The sequence below is a fragment of the Bombus pascuorum genome, chromosome 3 (genome assembly GCF_905332965.1).
Source record: "Bombus pascuorum chromosome 3, iyBomPasc1.1, whole genome shotgun sequence".
In the NCBI taxonomy this organism is placed as follows: Eukaryota; Metazoa; Arthropoda; class Insecta; order Hymenoptera; family Apidae; genus Bombus; species Bombus pascuorum.
The window spans coordinates 7,761,828-7,783,889 of NC_083490.1; the positions used below are offsets into that span (position 1 = coordinate 7,761,828).

The following is a 22,062-nucleotide window of genomic DNA, read 5'->3' on the forward strand; positions in this document are numbered from 1 at the left end:
AGTGGATATTAAAATAAATTATTGCGAAGTTTTTCAATATGTGGTACAGATTTGTGTCCTGATGATTTTGTAAAAAGTGTTGCTTCTGACTATTATTTCATCATTCGTTTGTATAGTTTGGTAATGTTCATATATCGTTACTACAAATCGACCAAAGAATTAACGTACAGAATTTGAGTGGTTTGAAAAATACTATGGACTATCCGCGAATAAAAGCAAAGTAAAGAAGCAAATAGAAGAAATCGAAGTGTAGAGAGTAATAATTAACCAAATGACTTTGTCCGGCCGCATTTTCCGAAAATTTAACTCGTTAGCAGCGAAAATTTCGTAGGCTAAGCATCCAGTTTTAATCATGTACTTTACGTAAATCTGTGCCGATAGGAATAACGCAATCGGTGCACTATAATTAAAACTTTCACGACATCATCAATTTAGCAGAACACCAGCTGTTTCGTACAGTAAAACGTCTCTCGTCACATTCGATCCCGATAAACCGTCAAACGAGTGCAACTACATAAAACCTGTGTTCTGCTTGCCTTGAACGGTACATCATAGTATATGTATATATTACGCTTTTAATGAAATTCTTCAAATGATAATTTTATTTATTGCCCTAGAGACAATCGTGTGGGTAATTCGATATAACGATATAAATCAGTCGATATAAATCATCCAACATGTTTTTCTCTTCCTTTCTTTTTTTTTTTTTTTTTTTTTTTTTCTTTCGTTTTATAACGCGTCTGCTTCTTGGAACTAAAGGAAAGAGATAATTACATGAGAATTTATGAGAGTTTGCTGATATAAAGTGTGGCTATTGTTAGAAGTTTGGTGTAATGGCTTTTGCTAATTGTAATGTTTTGGTAAATAACACGAACTACAAAAAGAATTTCTCCTTAATAGATCATTTACGTGATACTTTTGGTCTTTGTAAGAGAGCAGAATTTAAAGAGATTGAACAATTTCGATGAATATTAATACAATAAAATTTGTACTGCATTCATACGTACATACATAGAAGTTAAATAAAAATTTCAATGGAAAATTTTGAAAGGAATTTTACGAAAATTGATTAATTATCAAACGAATGAAGCTTTAGAAAATAAATTCGAATACGATCGATTGAAACAAATATTAAAAACATTTGAAAATAGATGTTTATCGAGAAAGGAGCCAATTAAGTTTAAAATGTATTTAAAATGTTAATTTAGGATGTAATTATTTTTTTCTTTCGTTACGACTAATAAAGTCATAATGAACTCAATAACAATGTTGGGAATTCAACTGAATATTAAAATGACTTACCACATTCTAATTGTAGTAATTATGCTTGGAATTTAGCCTACGTCTGTATGAATGTCTTACCTGAAACAAGAAGAACAAATTTTTATACATATCGCTAATTTAAATTAAAAAAAAAAAACAATACAACACATAATTGTGTAAAATTACAATCGTAATATATAGCGTAGTAATATAACATATATTAGCGCCTGGAATTATTTGAATAGCAGTCACTGAATATATATGTCACTGATTTTATTACAGAGTAACAAGACCAATTGTTTCATGATATGGCTAATACAAGTTTCATGATGTGGTTATTGCAAATTGATTTTAATTGTATCTATGATAATATTAAATTAATAGAGTAACAGTTATCGATTTTTCAATTTGTTCGAATAATTACGTATACCGTACAATATACATATCTCTCGTTCTATTATGCATATAACATTCCTATTTATTATTACGTACGAAGTAATATTCATCTGAAATTAATGTTTCTCAAATAATAATTTTGTTGAACAATTATACGTAATTGGAATATATGAACTCCAGCAATCAGTTTATTATACTTATAAATAAAATTGCGTTTTAACAAAAGAACTTTAAAATCGTATTAAAAATATTGCTTTCCAATTTTCGTTGTCTTTCGTACAATAAGCTTTATGTAATTTGAATTAAAATATTTTTTAAGCCAGTCATTCGGAACAATTTCACAGGTATCTCTCTCTAATCGCTAGTCCTACTACATACAAAAATTTTGACGAATTTGAAAACTCGACAAAAGCATTCTCTGCAAAGGAAAACGTTACGAATCAGAATGTTCGTCGTCTTGAACCAATTATCTTTCTACTAAGGTAATTCGTCATATCAATAAAATTAATTAGGACGTTAATGAATCCCAAACGAACGAAACGTACGGTAGTTCAGTTTCAAAAATTTCAGACAATTTTATTCAAGACTCCTAACGTTGAAGGATTAAGTGAACTTGCCTTAACAAATCTATCAAATACATAATTTCATTTATTGCTGTAGAGACAATCGCATTGGTAAGTTGAGATGAAGAATTTTCAATTACAGAAGATTCCATTAAGACCAGGAGAGAAGAATGATTCCATTAGAAACGCGAGATACCATGATGTATCCATCTTAAAAAATTGTCTGAAATACTTTATCACTGTCGAAGAATCACCGATCGTCAGACTTCGCGTTAAAGGAACGTCGTTGTCAGACGAGCTGCAGCAAGTGACGACTTTCATCGCGCGAGGTTTCCGGAACACGCTCGAGACCCGTGCTCCCAATTCGCAATCACGAATCGCCTATTAACGGGCTGACACTCGCAGAAGAGACGCGTCACCGCAGATGGATTCCTTGTCTCTCGCCATTATCATTATACACGCGCAATTTACCACGGGGGTTCACTTCCTCCCGCGTTTCTAGCACCGCCTCGTAACACTTCTAAGGTGTGTTCACGAGTTCACAGCTCGTTAACCCGGTCTGTTGTGGAAATTCTGCATGAACCGGTAACTCGACAATGTCGTTCGGCCAACTTCCAGCCATGAACGCTCTCTAATCTCCTACTGCTGCAGAATCGATCTTTGCAAATGCCGCTTAATGACCTAACCAGATCTTTCTTTTACAATTCAATGGATGATTAAAAGTATAATAGATGCTTGTAAAACGCGGTGCTCGTATAACGCGATTAGAAAATTACTACCGCGTCCTTAAAAAACGCGATTGGGAAATTGTTCCATAAAAAAAGCTCCATAAATAATACAGTGGAAAACAAAAATAAGAGGACAGGTAGTGGACGTAGGTGGTTTAACGTTTAATTAACTATTGTTTATTAATAGGACATTTAATCGAACTGGTGTACATTTGTTGTGATACATCAAGCTTTATTTATTGTCGATTATTCGGATAGATTATTTAATGAATAATTGGAATTAATATTTGCATCCCTGCGTAAACCAGCCGTATTTAATGAAACTTCATCGACGGTTCTATTCCCATTATCTGCCTTCTTATTTCTGTCCCCGACTGTATTTTATCGATCGAAACATTAACCAAAGTTAATTTCGTTAAAAAATTATTAACAACGAAAAGTTTAATTTCATTTCTGTACCAACTTAATAAAGTACCGAACGTTAATTAGTAATACGATTTCGGACCAAGAAATAAGGAACGACTATAAATGTTCACGATGGTAATTGAAAAAACCTTTTTTAGAATTAGCACGGTATAAATATGCGACGAATAAAGACAAACGGTGTATCTGCATGAAAAAGTAATTCTTCGTCGCAAAACTAATAATGGCAAAGAATTAAAAGAGGCAAAAACGAAGTTAAACAAGTTTGAAGAAAGTGGAACAGGTACAGAAACGGCGCAAATTGAGAGTACATTTGCGACGAAGTGCATCAACGTAATAAATGATTCCTGTGTTCTTTTCTCTCTTCTATTTTCTTCGGTCTGCCCACTGGAGGCGGTGACATTTTTTGCTCGGGATTTTTCACGAAAGAACACATGCCTGATATTCAGAGTGCATCCGTCACTGTCAAAGATCTATTCGAAAACGACGAGAAGAATAAGAAACGGAGCTCGGTAAATATACCCAAGTTGCGTCTCTAACGACATGAAAATCGAGACCCTTTCGTTTCATTTCAAGAGAAACGTCCTTCTTGTACAAATTACTTGTTTACGATCAATATTTGAGACGTCTAAAATTGAGCGTCTGAAACTCGCTACCTCCGGCTCCCGCTCGAAACTTACTGATTACTCTTCCTTTCTTCCTTCTTTGTTGGCAGATATTTTCTAAAAATAGTCGTAATTCAATATAAACCTCTCAACTTTGCTTTCTAAACTTTGAAATTTAATTTCTTCGAATTATTATCCTCTCTGCTGATTAATTTAATCAAAGGAAAGTGATGGATATTACATAAATAGAATTACCTAAGAACGGTTAATTAGGGGTTCAAACTGCATCAAAAAGTCGGAGAATAATTTTACCGAAGAGAAATACTACCTCCTCCCGTGATATTTAATGATACGAATATATATAATATATATATATATTGATATTTAGAAACTAGCGAGAGCCAATTTGTTGCAACGACACACGAAAACAAAATGTATGAATTAAGGAAAGCCTAATGTCTATAAGCGACACGCTAAATATATTTTTATAGAATCAACAAATAACACATTTTAATTATCTGTTTACAAAATTGATCAACGACGCATCATTAGAATTTTCTTAAAATACTGGTTCTTATAAATATGTTTTAGACGTTGCTACTTGATCTAATTACGATAGTTCCTCTATAAATTTAGAAGAATTCTTTTTTCTACCTGATCTGTATCTTAAAAACTTGCATAAAGAAACTTTTCTGCTTTGTTTCGTTGCGAATATAGTTGAAAATTTATTTCATAAATTGTGTGACTCTTATGTCAGCCTCATTTGTCAGTATTTCACTGCATATTTGTCCGTTTCGTGAAAATCAATTTTATTAAACCCAAAATCAATTTCATCGTATTAATAATAAATACAGAATGTAATTATTATTTATCAACGCGTAACGTTTGCTTATTGATTAAGCGGTTATGCATAAAGAGGCATCTTGCAAAAAAAAAATATCAGACACAAGCAGTCTAATGGATAATTCTCGGTGCGGTGTTACTAGCTGCCTGGAAGCGTTTAATATAAACTTTATTAATATATCCTAGGAAATTCAAATTCGAATTTACATAGAAACTTTCCGTGCAACATCTAAACAATCCCGCGGAAAAGCGGGCTCTCGTTTGCCACAGAATTCCTTGGGAAACGGAAGTTCCGCAGTCGTAGCTGCTCCACATAGATAACTGCAACTGCATCTTGCATACCAGAGTACTTCCCATTTTATACTCGTTTTACTACTTCGTTATTAATGTTTATTATTCTACGTTGATAAGTTTCAAAACCACCTAGTGTACGGTACATGACTTACACAATTATGAGTGAATTTTATCTAAGTAGAATCTTCATTCAAACTAGCAATCTCATGCAAATATTGATGCAAAGTAGCTTATTTACCTTAGGAAAATGCATAAACTTTGCCCACAGGTGTATACACGCTTATGTATTAGGTGTATACATGTATGTGGATACATTGTAAAAGTAAAAATTACGAAAAAATTGAGCGAGATGAATATATATATCCTCTCGTGTGATAAAAATCTTGTAATATACACATATACGTTGGAAAAGGAAAAAGTTGCATTGAAACTACAAGATGATATACAACAACCAATTATCTATTATATTAATAATCCTCCATGCTTGACAAGATTACCTTCAACACAACTATTCGTGGTATACTAATTATTTGACTAACAATAAGTGTATGTATATTATAGCAAATATACATTTTCAAACTACTTTAATATTTTATAAAAAAAAAAAAAAGAAATAATCGCGATAACTTTATTTCAGCATAATACTAGTCAAATTTCGACACGTATAACATATTCATAGAATTTTCCTATATGGTAAATGTTCAAATACTTCGATGAATCACCATATGTCCATAGTGCGAGCATTGATATAAAGATTTATAGTATTATTATATATACTTTTCATCGGTAAGCTCTACGATATATATATCCGACCAGAAACCTTTATAAAATAATTTCACGTTTATTCGTCAAATGAGTCGCGACTTGCGAAACGTTAAATAATTCCGAACGATTCTTCGCACTTGCATCACTCCATCAAGAAAATATCATCGCGAACAATTAATTCGTCACTTTAGTCAGAAATAATTTGATTAAGCACGTTATTAAATCAATATAACGGAGCTCGGTTGGCTTTTAACGGGCTCGCAGAAAACTTCGCCATTTCGTAATCCCAACAATCGTTCGGAATTAATAAGTACAAACTTCGTTGGCCTACAAATCAAATCTCGGCTCGAAAACGATAGATGGGAAAACGGTCGGAAAGGCTTCAAATATTTAAACGTCAATTCAAGCTCATTACCAATTTCCTATTCATCGGGTTCATGCTCTCGATCGTACTCGGCTCGCCAGCCAGCGTTTCGCTGGCTGGTTCCGCGCTACTTCGCGCGCACTTTCATCGCCGCCTCTCAAAAGGATACGCGAACTTCGCGAATTTACAGTTCGTTAACTCGCCCCATTGCCAGAATTGCAGCATCTCCCGCGAGCTGAATTTCAGAATTCGTAATTCATCCCTTTCTATCTCTCGTTCCTTTCTCGTCCATCCATCGTCTCTGCTTGATACTATCGTGACACCGATTCGGTGTAAACGCGAGAGGAACGCGAGATATCCTCCCTCTTCGAAATAATTATTTCATGTCGTAATCAGCGTGTTTCCAAGCGATCCTTGATACTTTTCCACGAATTTTTCTCGTAAAACGAGAAGCTCGTGATAAATTTCTCTCGTGCACGTCCCATTTGTTTCGTGTTTATTGGATATCAAATCTTTCGCTTAGTGTTATTTATTTTTCACTTGGATCATTTGCTCTCTCTTTTATCCACCATTTTATGTGTCTTTTTGGTCCGTATTATTAATGTTAAGGATTTTAACTTTTGCACGGGTTAGATCACTCCGACAGTATGCTGTATCTATTGCTGTACTATACAGAGTGTCGTAGAATTTGTAGGAAATATTTAAGGAATTGAGAGAAGCTCGTGTAGAAAAATGTTGAGTCTCGAGTATAGCTATTTACAATGACTTCAAAAGATATTGGCACATATAGTTATCTCCTTATGAAACGTCCTCCCTTAAGAATTTACCTTCCATCTTCGCAGTATCAAATTTTTATAATTATATGAAAGTACCATACATTCAACGATACTAAATTTGATATACCTAGCTGAACATAAATAATCTTCCCTACGTACAATAAAAAAACTAGTCAGAATCTGCAACGTTTTTATGCCATGTTTTTCGTGTAATTGCGATACTCTCGAATCTTACAAACACGTGCTTGCTGTCATTCCTTCCCAAACTTATCCGCGTTTAATAAAAATATGTTCGATGTTCCATTATTTGTTTCGTCCCAAACGTATACGCTGAAATGCGACCAAACTCGTGTCTCTTAATTTCATTTCGTTCAACCCTTTACAAATTTGGACAACTTAAAATAACGGTATAAAAAATCCGTCCAAGGAACGAGAGCTGTTTGATTTCTCGATCGAGCGATTCGCCGAGCAAAGAGACAACCTCACTGGTTAATAAATATATAGAAGCGTCTTTTATTTTATTGAAGAATAGTGAACCACGTGGACGCCGCAACACCTTTGATCCCCACGAAGCTAAGTACATAACCGGATACTTCTACGACACGAAGACTACAACAGGTTCACGAGTTCGCAGCTCGTTAAATTTCGCGTCGCAACGAGCGATGAGCTTGAGAAGGGGTGGATGGTTCGCTTATGCCATTGTGGCAAGTTCGTGCCATAACTCGTGCCTGCCGCGGCAAGCCAAGACATTTTAATTATCTTTCGAGCACGTCTCCCCTGTGATGTTGGATGCTCGAGCTCCTTACGCCTCCAGCCTCGGCCAGTTTTTCTCCGAGTACCGGTTCCCCGGCGATCGTTACGCGACCGGCCACGATTTACGGACGCTAGGCGCTCCACTTTAGCGAAATGAAACGATATTCTTCGCCAGCTCACGGTCGGCCTCGCGGCTAATATCCGCGGCGCGGATTTTCTGGCCCCGACCGCGACGATGAACTTGTTATTCCATTCCCGGCCGACGAAACTTTATTGCTCGACCCACGGTTCGTTAAATTCAGCGCGTGTTACGCCACGACGCGCCGGCTGCTGCCACCGACGCCACGACCTACCCGCTGGTTCCCCGTCTTCGGGGCTAATTACGCAGGCCGATGCGCCGTTGTTAATTGTGTTTTACTTGCGTTCTGGGAGATAGCTGCTCGGCATTCTCTGTTTTTCTTCGCCCCCGTTCGAGGCTTCGTCTTTGAAAAATCCGAGCTATTCGAGTAATTGTTTGGTACTTTAGCGAGAGGAAGAATAGTGGATGCATCGTAGGCAATAGTTTGGTCTCTGTTAATTAGAAAATGATTTGCAGGATGGAAGAGACGATGCGAGCGTATGGTGCGAGATCGCGAGCAACTTGGTACGCGGCAATCGCGTGGGTTTTTGTTTCTTTCATCGATATATTTGCTACGAGCAAAATTTACGAATCTGTAGGTCTCGAGGTGAGAACACTTTATTGTATTTCGAGATGTTACACCACATAGAGGAGGCATTAAAGAAATGTCGGAAATCAAACAATCATTCGTGAATGTTAGTCTACTGATCTTATACGAAATATGTTATATGAATTACCTTATATGATAATTATCCGATAATCATAACGATAGTAATCTTTTATGATAAGAATATGAAAATTATCTTATACGAAATAACTGGCCCAAATTATCAGAGGAACGATTACCAAGACAAATTTTTGTGTCAAAGTTTCACAACTTCCATTTCTCAACTTTATTATTCAAATAACTGTGTATAAACAATTGTAAAAAGACAGTACTGACAGTAAAATATAATCGTCAAAAATCTTCACAATTTCTAGCTATTTTCCCTTAAACACCCTCATGCTCATTCACCCAAGTACTTTACTATTCGTAGAAATTCATCATGTCCTGTATGTTGCAATAAAATTAATCTTCAAGATTCGTCGACAAAATTCCACGCTCTTCTAAAGCTATAGAAAATATACAAAATGATTTCACTGGAAATAATGAAAAAGCAACGTAACGTCATATCAAACCTCAGCGAACGTCGAAAAAGGAGATCGACCGATAGTTGGAAGAATCGATAGGGCGTACACGCTGCGGCGAAGCGGTATGGTCAGTCGAATTTCATTAAATCGAAGCGGAAACAACGATGTTCCAGGAGAAGTCGCTCGTCCGCGTCATTGCAGCAGTTCGCAATGTCGGACATAACGACGCGATTCCACCGCTGCTGTTCAGGCTCGCGTGCAAACCGGTCAACCGTGCTGATTTATTATTCGTAGGAAATTTATTATTTACACGTAGTGGCCGTCCACTGGCGGGGCGTTTTCAGCCAGTCCGCGGGGACTGGGCCGAACAAAAGGGAAAATCTGCCGCGCGATAAATTCCGGAAATCAATTGGATTCGCGGGGGACGGCGGCGCGTTAACGGCCGTGCCTGGCTAATATAATGGCCGGCCGATAAATAATAATTATTGCGAAACGAGCTAATGCGGCACGCGGAACGCCGTGCTGCCTCGTGAAAATATAGTCGACGCCAGGCTGATAATTGCGTTTCGAAGCGGCTCGGCTCTCGCGCAATTTCCGTTACACCGTGCATCGTTGTACTCCGGGGGCTGGCGGCGTTGTTCTTCCGGCGAATCGAGAACGGAGCACTCTCGAAACCAGGCGATTCCCTCGACGCGCAACTCCAACGATTACGCGCTTCTGTGTTCTTACGCGGTACACGAGTCAGCGAACGGCTAATAAAGCAATTCGATATTCCACGAGTATTGTATGTCGGAGAATGCTGGTTTATACAGCGGAGCAACGGTGTTTTGTTTGGGAGATTGGCTGGCCGATGTTGGTGAAATTTACTGGAACTCGATGAAGATGGTTCTAATAGTAAAAAAAAATAGAAGCGGAAGGGTTCCGGGTTGAAAGGCGACTGTATTTTTTGGGAATATTCAGCGGAACAGGTTTCGAGCGGTTTTGTTTGTTATCACTGCACTGTGACTGCAAATGTTTACGCGAATCCACGTTTTTTTATTGTAGATACAAAAAACGCGCGGATATAAATAAATGTTTATTTCACTTGTTAAATATTATAGCACGTAGGGAGATAATATTTTGCATATTATGTACGTCGTTCTACACGTTTTTGTATCTCTAAATTTCCCACAAATGCCTAGAAATTTGCATAAAGACGTACGATACCAAAAATGTATAACATTGTCTGCATGTAAAAAGGCAGTCAATTTCAATAAAATAGTTACTTTCTTACAAAAGAACAACGATACCAAATAATACTCTATTGAAGTAAATATCAACACGTATCCAGCACGTCAGAAAAATGTACAACTGTTATCACTTTTATTACCGGAACACGATAAATCAACGTGCAAAGGGTAAAATACAGGCGTATTTTTTACGTTCATCGACCCCGATACATTTGGCCTACGTACGTTCCAACAAAAGTATCGATCACTTAATAACTGCTCCAACTAACTTCCAACTGTACGCCATTCTTCATTCGAAATTAGCTTCGGGATGAACCGTCAAGGTATTCGTACAGCGAGTCCGACCCCATAAATCGCGTTAGTTGCAAAGTTCCGCGTTATCATTACGCCGCAGATCGAACAGGAGTTCGAGCCAATTCTAAATCCTGTCCAGCATAAAAACGAAACGCTCCCCGGTGTCAGGCAATAATCGCGGTTCCTGCTTCAGTAGCGGCACGCAGCGCGCCAGTTCGCGGTTCGTTCCATCCAACGAAACGTCAGGACGTGCCAATAAAAGTTATCCCCCCGGCGATACCGGCGAAGTACGTGCGTATTTTCGTGAAAAAAGGGGCAGAAGGAAGAAGGAAACCGCAGAACGAGCGAAAGAACGGAACGGCAAGAAAAGAAAGAAAGAAAGAAATAGAGAGAGTGTGTGTATGTGTGTGTGTGTGTGAGAAAGAGAGAGAAAAAGAGTGAGAGAGCGGGGAGAGAAGAAATAAAACGAGAGGCGAATCGTGAGCGATGAATGAGCAGGGATTTGGAAGATGCCCGGACGTCTGGCGTTAGCCATAAGCACGCCACGTGCAATTACGTCTGCCATGGCATCTGCATGTAAATGGGAAAACGGCTAGCTGCACGGCCGTATAAATCAAAAATGTAATTCGGAAAAAGGCAGCCGGTGGCTCACGTTCCACGTAACGTCGCGATGCGAAACCACTGGAAACCCTTGTCGAACAGCTAATTCGCAGGAGTGCAGTTACTTCGAGAGATCGCCTCATCGAGACAGACACACGGAGCTCCTCCCCTATTTTTCTGTCTTTTCCCTTTCGTAGTTTTCCTACACCTATACGCTTGGCCTATATATGTATGTTTGTGTGTGTGTGTGTGTGGCACGGTGCGTGTTTCATCGAGACGACGACTCCGGAAACGAGGCTGGTCGCCGTTCGCGAAACGGGTACGCGATCGTGAAAGAAGATTCAATCGGCTTCTGACGCGTTCGCGCGGCGAGTAAGTGCGAATGCAATTTTGCGAGCTACTGAAAATCGCAGCTGCGATAACGAGGCCGGAACGGCCTTCGTACGAACGGCCGTAGTAGCTTCATGCGAGTGCGCGAAATAGAATTAAGTACGGTGATAGAGGCCTTGCAAAGAGAGGGAGGAAGACGTAGACACGTGGAAAATAGGAAACCGGCAGCGGCAGTTCAGAGGAATGGAAATTGCGCGGAACTCTCTACAACGATCTCGCGTATCAACTTATCTTCTGGTAAGTCTGTGGCGACCGAACGGTGTATCGAGACGATGCGATAAAGTTGCGAAAAAATGTCTTCCGTTAGAGCTCCTCTAGAACTCTTTTGCAGGCGAAAGAGCAGAGTGATGGAAAGTGGCCAATTTCGAATGGTGTTGAAAATGTGCAATGTTTGCGAATTGCAAAGTTCTATAAATTTCAGTGATTCAGAGTAACAATAGAAATTTATTGGCGAGATATAGATGTAATAGTAGATGTAATGGTACAGACGAGGTAACACTATGAGAGGTAATCAGCACTGGAAAGGTACGGAGAAAAAGACGTGTAAGATATAATAAGATATAGGATATAAGATATAAGAGGAGAATCTAAAACATGTTGTAATCAAATTCCAATAAAGTAGATGTATAGAAGACTAGTAGAACACGGGAAAGGGATAGAAGTTTTGAAGGAAATAGGACGGGCGTGATGAGAGTGTGAAATGGGTATGACGAAAGACAGAAGAGTAGTGAACGATGTGATACCAAAATAAAAATATGAAGTCCAATGATGTACCTACCAAAGTTTTCATGGAGTTACAGATAATGGAGTTAGGAACAATAGTACGAATAACAATGGAACAACAGTATTGCAGGGAGTTGATGGTTTAATAAGAAAGATAATAATAACTAGTACAATTATGGTACAACTAGAGTGCAAATGTGATTTAAACACATGTTATAAGAAAGGAGAATGTACGTGTGAAGTCATTCTAAGCGGCAAGATCATGGATTATGAATAAATAAAAAAATTATTAGATAATTCTAGTTCGTCTCAAAAGTATAATAATCGTGTATTTGTTATGTAATGTGAAAGTTATAGAAGATACATTGTACATAAATTGCACAGTGCTATAGACGGTATTGCTTATTTAATGAATCGACATCTTTTATGTCTTTCGTCCTCGTACGATGATCCGTCATCGAAACGATTATTCAGAAAACTTATATTTTTTCTATTTCGCCGATCTATCACAATTTTCTCCTCTTATTTTTTGTTTTCTGGCACCGATAAATTTTTATTCAAGAACATAGGGTAAAAATAAATATACAAAATGGAAATGGACAGAAATATCCCATCGATCTTTTTGCGGGAATTAAAAAACAAATAGTTACAACATTAAACATGCATACGAATCGTCAGTTCTCTTGGGCACAGTACGCGTTACAATTGCTCTTTCCGAAACAAAAAATACATTCTGAGAGTAACTGACTGTTATAAATCATACATCATAAATGCAAGATACGATACGATGGGAATCACGTCGACAACAGATATAAATCTCGATCCATATTAAAATTTTTTGATTATTTATACACGTATGTATGTATGTATGTATCGAACTTTTATAAATCCTACGTAACATAAATGTCACAGATGTATAAATATACATATGATGATGTAATAATAACAATTAAATGTAATAATTTATTACCGAACCTACATCACATGAATCTAATTCACCATCATATAACTATACGCTAATACCTTCAACTATTGATCCGTTATATTACGTTCATCTGCTTATACACGAAATACTATAATTACTTGAATATCCGCCAATTCGACTGCAATAATCCTATCAACATGGACAAAAAATCCGATTACGAACGATAATCTTTTCGTTAATATAAGTTTCAAACAATTTCATCGGACGCATCTCCACGAAGCATGATGAAACGAACATTTATTTAATCATCGGCATTCCTTCGATGACAACCGCAATCAATGGCGGCAATTTCATTAATCACCCTCGAATAATCAACAATCGAATAAATTCCAATACGCGCACCGAAACAGCCATGGTTATATACATTTCTGACTCGTACGTTCGTCAGTTTGTTATCGATTGGACAACGTATCAATTTCGTATTCTTTCGCATTGCTTGCTCTTCTTAAGTCGCTAATGCGCGCCTAATCCACCACCGTTCAAAAGTATGTGGAAACTTGCTTATTTTCGACAGAATGTAATTTGATTACGGAACCACGGTAAAATTTATATGACAAATAACAATTACATTATATTATTATTATTTTACTGTTACAACAGGATAAAACCCGATCGCAATGAAATAGTGATATCCGTAAGAATTAAACAGTTATGGAACAATTCTTCGACGATACTTTGTAACCTACAAAGCCGACGAAAAAAGAGTTCTTTTTTTTTAAAAAAAATACAGCACCGTTATTAGTTTAAGTATTAACACGTGTTTGAAAAATTTTAACGAAAGCCAGTGGATACATCGACGATTCGTACATTAAATTTTGATACACTGTCGGTCAATCTTTAAACAAATAAATAAGATTTATTATCCGTTGATTCTATAGAAGGATAATAAGTATTGCTTTTGGTCACTGATTTCTCGTTCGTTTATTCATTTCACATTCATGTACCGTTGTTATAAATCAAGCAAAGTGTCCTGATACTTATGAGCGACGGTATACACATAAATATGCGAATTATCTTCTCATAATACAGGATCGATAAAACATGCGCAGGCTTGTAACAGAAGAGCAACGACACCGTTAATAATTTGACGAATGCAATATTAACGCATTTACGATCGATGACGTGGCGTTGCGTCCTTTTACAAATTACAAAAGGGAATTGGAAGCATTCTTTGACTTTCCAATCAACCGTGTAAAAGCATTGTATTATAATTATTAATCACAATCTTCAAAGCTTAGTTGCGCGTACAGAGTAATGGCCTTTCTTTTCTTCAACACTGTTCTCTTCGAGTTATTAGTCGATTTAAAATTAATTAAAGATACAATGCAATAGGTACGCTCGAATTCTCATTTCAGAAACTTTTTCTCTTTTAGTGGGGAATTTAAAACTTCATTAATATGTCGAGTTTTCATTAGGCGTGTGTAACGAATCTTCATTTGGATTAGCCATTGTTACGATACAGATGATATTTACTGGTACCAATATGATTATTACAGAATTTGACAAGTAACCGTGGCGATTAGATACTCGAGATGCTAATGACAATGATCTTAGGTTCAATAACGAATCCACGGGACAGCAAATGCGTTTTCCTCCAAAGTCTAAGTCGAAATGAACTTACTGGTCCACGATTCAAGTGTAACTCAACTTACTTGTCCACAGTACAAGTAGAACTCAACTAATTCCCCCAGACCAAGTGGAATTGCATTTATATACTCTTCTCCATTTAATTCTTATATTTTTAAGGAGAGCTACACAACTACTCCATACCTCTGTTAGGTAAAAACGTTCATCCCGTGATCGTGACTACGTTTAGCGACCCGTCGTGTCACTTCGAGCCCAAGCCTACTGTCATAAATCTCGAGCGCATAAAATTGGATTAAACCATAAACAACTACTTCTAAGTTTTATTATTTAAGTACAGCTATAATAAAAAGTCTAGACTAAAGTATTGAGGGTCTCCCCAAAAATTTCAAAAGAAAGGTCCCGATGTCCTTTCATCTCCGACAAATAAATGAAAGCAGTACAATGTACATACGTTAACGGGTAAAACGTAGAAACCATATGCGATGTCTTTCACGCAGTTCGATTGAGTTCGATAGAATTATTGATAAAAAAAAACAGACATTCTGTGTTTATTCCTCCATTTACTGGAATTATCAATTTTATTTCGTACGCACCAATCTAATACACATCGTTAGATGAAAATACTGGTTTAATTTGCTAACCAGAAAGGAGGAGTTATCTTATCGCTAAGATTATCAATATTTGTGATACAATAATTTATTCAGACAATCTGCGCTTCCGACTTCTATTTGGAATTCAATAAAGGAATATATGCTGCAGAGATTATCACGAATATCAACAGAGTTTATAGCGGAACCGCTGTTAAAATAAGGAACCCTCAATATTGATTCTGGAGATTCCGAAATAGGAATCCTAGGATCAAGAACGGTCTGGACGTACTGCAGAATTCGATAACGAGGTTTCAGTACCACTAATTGAAACACATTCACCCTCGACGTGTGAAGAAATGACCAAGAAGTCGAGCTCGTCTACCGCAACAGTTCCCTTAGGTTCAAGAAAAATTGAGACGATCCTGAAAGCTTGAAGAACGGTGATGCTGTACCCAGGAAACTATTTTCAGGAACGCCGCACCGACTTACAATCTCAGAGAAACTTAAACGATTTTGAAACGGCACAAAATTGCAACAGGAAATTAGAACAAGTCTTCTGCGTCAAAATGTAGGAAAAAAGTACGACTGACAGCTTCATAGATTGAATTTAACGAAACAAAAGATATTGTTGATATCTTGATAATAAAATCGTTGATATATCGTATCAAGTATTCTTTATATAATATTTCTTTTCATCCGTCTTTTATCTGAAATACCATTAAAAGTTCTTCGGTTCCCACCTTGCAATGACAGGATGAATACGCACGAAATTCAAGTCATTTAAAGTCAGTTCATTTGCAGTCAAAGTAGCAGGTCGATTAACATTGTTCTTCAAAAGATTGCTAGTCATTTGTCACAAAAGAGAACGAAGGAAAAGCTGTAGGATTTTTTTTAATTTACGACAATAATATTTTCTCAAATAAGATTAAGAACATTGTATTTTCATAATAAAATCATACCGATTATAACCGGATAATATTTCGATCAACTTTACCCAGCAAAAGTATATTTATTTTGTAGATTATGGAGGAAGAAACAACATTAATTATCAAGCACCATAAATTGTACCAAAAAGAGTATTTCATAAAGCAAACTTTTCGTTAAAAAGAAGCAAAAGGAACAAAGGACCAAAGCTGCACGGAAACAGCTTAAAAGTTTTAATTGGAAACGCTTTTTAAAATTCGTCAATATGGAAACGTTTCATCACTTATTGGCTAACTTAGAGGACCTTCGATAAATGTGCGCAACTACGTACATTATGACGTACACTATGTCGTGCATAGGAAGTCTGCAACATGCATATGCTTTCTCGCATTCGAAGGCGACGTACAATGAAACGAGTTTCGAGTACTTGTCGTGAAAGCATCGATTTTCGCAATAATCTGATTAATTGACTACCACTGTACGGTTGCTCGGTACGGTACGTACAAGCAATTTATGAATTTAAGAGGACAATTTCCGTTTGGAACGCAACGATAGGAGAACATTTCCAACTTGATTCTGCAAGAATGCTGGATTTAGTTCGAACGATCCATTAAACACTGCTGTGCTTGTTACTTTCGCAGAAGATGAAGATAAAATCTTCTAACATATCACGAAATCAGGCACGCGATATTAAATACATAACGAGAAGAGATATGCAACTTCCTTTCGGTTATTTCTATGACAATACAAAATTGATCAACGAGAAAAAGAAAAATACGAGAACCATTTGAAAAATTACCTACAAATGGATACTATCTCGCATAATAATTTACCGTGTTTTAAGAATTCTGTTATAAAACTTTGCTCGTTCTATCGCCAAATTTCTTACTCTTACGCGAGACAATTTATCAACTTTAACTTTCATTTCTAAAATTTCGTTCAGGCTGCTAACCTTTGGAATCGCACGGTACTCAACACGAAAAGACTCTGCGGTCTAAAACACCGTATCAAAACACCGAATAACAAGCTCCGAAAAAAGCCTGATCATCGATGAAACTTTACACTCTTCTGGACGTTTCGATCGACGAATGAACAAGAAATGGCTCGCCAGTGAAACAACGAATTCGGTCCTCATAGAAATATGTTGCACAACGAGATCGACAGTTGAAACGCGGAAAGTGGGATCACGCGATCCGTGAGAGCGAAACGATGCTGGCAGGATGATCCCGCGGAATCGAAACGAAAACGAGGATCGTTCGTGGAACAGGCTCGGACAGTTCGTTGAACTCTGGTTGGCCGGATGCCTAACCAGCGTGATGGGCGTCGATTTCAGCGACGAGACTGCGAATGGCCCGGTCATTTCGACTCGCAATTACCATGATTCTCGGGACAAAGGCACAAGGAGACCGCAGACACTGGCATTGACATCTATTTGTAAACGTGAAAAAGAGGAGCAGCTGGTTGCAACGTCAAGACGTCGAACCACGTTCATCGTTACGTTGTCTCGATTTTTGTATCCCACTTTCGGTGCAAAGAGCTGGACAAGTGTCACCGGCAGGTCGAGCACAATGTTGTAAAAAATGTGGCACGCCAGTATCAATCTTCCCTTCTGAGAAGTATATTTGACATTATCAAAGTTTCGCGCGTCAACGTTGAAACGTTTGTTGTCGAAGTTTGTTTGGAATTACAACGAATCGATAGAAAATAATTAAGAGGCTGAAATAATCATCGATGTGATCGTGAGAGATCAAAATTTCTGATAGAAACAAAAAATGCATTTCTGATAATTTTGGAGTTTTTATCATTTATCGGTTGAACGCTATGAATTTCGAGAATTTACCATCTTTCCAGGTACAGAGGAAAAATAAATGGTAAAAATTGTGTTATATTGATTTGTATGAGGTGTGGCTATAAAATACTATAAAAATTACTACGAAAGTTTCATACTGCGAGAATGAATCGTAGAAACTGATAAGAAAAGCCGTTCTTCTGAAAAATATGAGTATGTGAGAATACTTTTTGTAGCCACTGCGTATGCGCATTAAATTTTGCACACTTCAATTACATGTATCGCGCGTTAAGAATTATTTCAATTATAAGCGATCAATTGTTTGATTTTGCTGTGTAATTTGAAAATTCTTCTCGCGTATCACGTATTGAAAACCACTGCCCTAAATAAATATGGATCTTAGCTTGTCATATTTTACTTGTCTCGTTTCTAGAAGAACCGTACGTACATCATTTTCCACTAAAATTTCTCATTTCTCATCACAGAAGCACAACGGAAAACCCACCCCTTTATTTCGGATGGCTCCGAAACGCTAGGAATAAAAGCAGCGATTCGATCACAGAATCGCGACCAGATTAACTTGATGACCAAGATTTTTCAACAATTTCGAGTGCAATCGAACGAAGCATCGACGAAGTCGTCGGTTGGCACGAACGAAAATAGTAGACGAAATCGAGGGAGCAAATATTTGTCGCAAAATTAACCCTCGATTCGACGAGTACTATCCTCGCATAAACGGATTTCCCTTGGAATCGTTCGATAAACTGCTTTCTCCGGGGCAACGGGATTGATTATTCATTCTGCTTGAGCGTCGAGCGAGAAAGGGAGCCGATACCGAACTCTCGTCTTCTGTGTACGTACTGTCAGTCGTTTTCGATACAAATTTAAATGAAAATGTCCTCGGCAAGCCTCGCCCCGATACATATCACCGATAACCACGCGGTAGTACGAAAGGCAAAAAAAAAAAAATGGAGAGAAAGAGTAAGAGGGGAGTAGACGAAAAAGAAAAAAAAAGGATACTCGAAGGAAACGATAAGCGCGCAAATATTGGCGTTCCTGAAATGGCAAGCTAACAGCTGCCTCGTTCGAACGAGTCCTCAAGAGTGCTTTTAATTCTGTGTACAGCCAGCTAGAAAATCGCTGTTTACATCGACAGTTTCGAGGGGGAGCGTTTGTTCCATAATTGAGACCCGAGGGCACGAAATTTCGAGATTCTGAACCCTCCACGGGATGCAAAACCGCGATACGAGAAACGACTGGGCGAATGAAGATATGGTTTTAGCTACTTTTTTCCCTAGTTTCATCTAACTGGCTGAAACTTTGCACGTTGGGTATTCGAGTGACAATAAAACGTTAAAAAGTGGATAATATCGCGGCAATCGGGTTAAGCTAATCTGACGATGATACGGTTTATGTTATATCGTTGCACATAGACGCGATAATCACAGAAAAAAGATTATTTCGTTGACCTTTCGATTTAAATATCACTTTATGACCAAAAAGGAGTTGTACGATATTGTAACATAAAATAGCTAAAAATAGGAAGAATTTGCTAGATTCGAAGATACAGTTGGTAAAATTTTGTGGCAGTCAAAGGTAGAACTATCGGGGCAAATAATATTTCAGTATTACGACGAGAGATATTTCTAAAGTTATAGAGAGGATAATTCTACAATCTGCGTTTATTTCGAAAAATTATGTGATTTGTACTAATTAAATATACTATACAGAAAATACCACCATTGTCAGTCACCACTAGTTATGATAATATTAACGAACCAAAGTGTAGGATTGATTTTCAATGGAACAAGAAAATAATTCTCAAGAAAATTACAGTACACGTAATATATACGACTTAAAAATTGCTATTTGGAATTAATAGTAAACCTTCATACAGGTGTTCTTTATAGCATTCGTTACGGTAAGTTAAAGAATGCAGAGCGTGAATGAGATAATGTCTAACAAGTATACTTTCTGTCAATACCGCGAAAACGACCAATAATGGATGCTGTGACTCAGAAATATCTATTCGCGTTCGCAATCATCGAATCAATTATTAAAAACGAGCTCGCATTATAATATTTGATTGTAAATCGTATTCGTTGACGGGATAACAATTTCGATCGCATGACAAATCCAGCCGTTTGCCATATTACTATCGCGCTGTTCGGTGAATTAATTATTAATTCCTACTCACAATTATTGCGTTGCGTTGCACGCATACGTAATCAACGAATGTTTGTTGATTCTGTGTACGGTGCACCGGTACACGCATTTGCATGGAAAATCCATCGATGATTTCATTTTTGAAATATCATTAATCAATACCCGACAACTTTCGCGAAATCATTTACATCAAACGTTCAATCATTGGAATAATATTATCTCATTGATTAAATATGTCACGCATGTGTTCCGATATCTGCAATATTTTACGATTGATTTTGGAAATGTCGACGATCATATTGGCATGCAAATAAGGAAATAAAATGGTTATTATAAAGTTTGTGTGAAATTACGGAACGAATAAAAAATTGCCAATTAGAAATTATCAAGTAATCAATAGAGAACACTTACTGTCCCTGTGTCACAATCATTGCATCCGAATTTTTATCAAAGTCAATGGCTTACCTGAAATAAAACAGAGAAATTGTCATCGCGGTTATTTCTTTCCCTTGGTATGATCAAAATTAATAATCAGATTGGATAAATAAGGAAAATTTTTACAAATTTTATAATCTGTTCCTACATTTTAAACGTCTTCTTGCTTGAAAGTAGAAAAGTATATTATTATAATTGTGACTTATCTTCCGAATGATACATATATCTATCATTTATGAACTAAACAGCTAGTCAGAGCAAACTATTCCATTTCATCAGCCTATTAAAGTTACCCTAGTTACTGTACACGCACAGAATTCTAATTGGAAACACACATTCCGATAGGAGACATGATATAACTAAAATATTAACTCACGTAGCTATAATTAATACCATTTGCACAATGACAGTTCTGATACACGTTCTTCGCTGCTAAACATAACGACGTATCAATAGCAAGTCATCAATAATTCAACTAATATCGACAACTGTACATTTCAATGACAGCTTCTACTAAAATATATAGATCTTCTCCTTAAAATAAACAGATTCTCTTAAACAGAATATCACAGAACACGGCATTTGTCATGAAAATTTCTTCCTGGTAGAGAAAAGTCAATGATTTATTATTAATAAGGTTTGTCTCGATAATAGGAAATTTTATAAGAAGCTCGATCCACTCGATAAAACGTCCAATTTATATCGTTCGACGAGATAGCTCAAAATCCAGATCATCGAAGCAAGCGAATATACTTAACGAAAATATTAGAATTCCTAGGAATAACAGATGTTTCGTCTGTGTCATAGATTAAGTGCAGCCAGTTTTCTTTAACGTTCTTTATTGGAAACTGTATATAAAACGCGTAACCTGAGCCAAGCTGATCGATCAGAACAGTGAACGGGAGGCTGTGCCGTATAAATCATGTAACGATAATGTTGCATAAAGTAGCAACTCCAAGATACGAAATCTTTTTTTCTCAGTTTTATGTTAGAAATGTTGGTTCTAACAGATACTGTATATAAGTCTGTTTTATTAACAGACAAGATCAGAATATAACGATTTATTTCGAAGTAAAGTAGCGGGATAATATTTTTGATTACTAACACTGATTTATGAATATCGATTTCGATTGTAATAATTATCTGGTACTGTATGTCGTTTATTAATATTCATTCATTAATTAACTGGTATTATGTTGGCCACATATTACACATATTTCCATCAGTGAAAATACCTGGCAATATCTTCGTAACTACGAGCGATTGATTTTTTCAAACATTGTGCAATTGACTTTTTTTATTCGCACATCTCGCCACAATTAATTTTT

General features: G+C 37.0%; 1 protein-coding gene across 1 annotated transcript in view; it reads right to left on the bottom strand.

Annotated features, from left to right (window-relative positions):
* Window positions 1-1,343: 1,343 nt before the first annotated feature.
* Window positions 1,344-22,062, bottom strand: part of LOC132905453 (E3 ubiquitin-protein ligase MIB1) — a 350,215-nt gene continuing 329,496 nt past the window's right edge. The window contains exon 10 of the mRNA XM_060956753.1: window positions 1,344-1,362. Coding sequence (XP_060812736.1) covers window positions 1,359-1,362 — 4 coding nt within the window. The 3' untranslated portion in view covers window positions 1,344-1,358. The remainder of the gene's footprint in view (window positions 1,363-22,062) is intronic.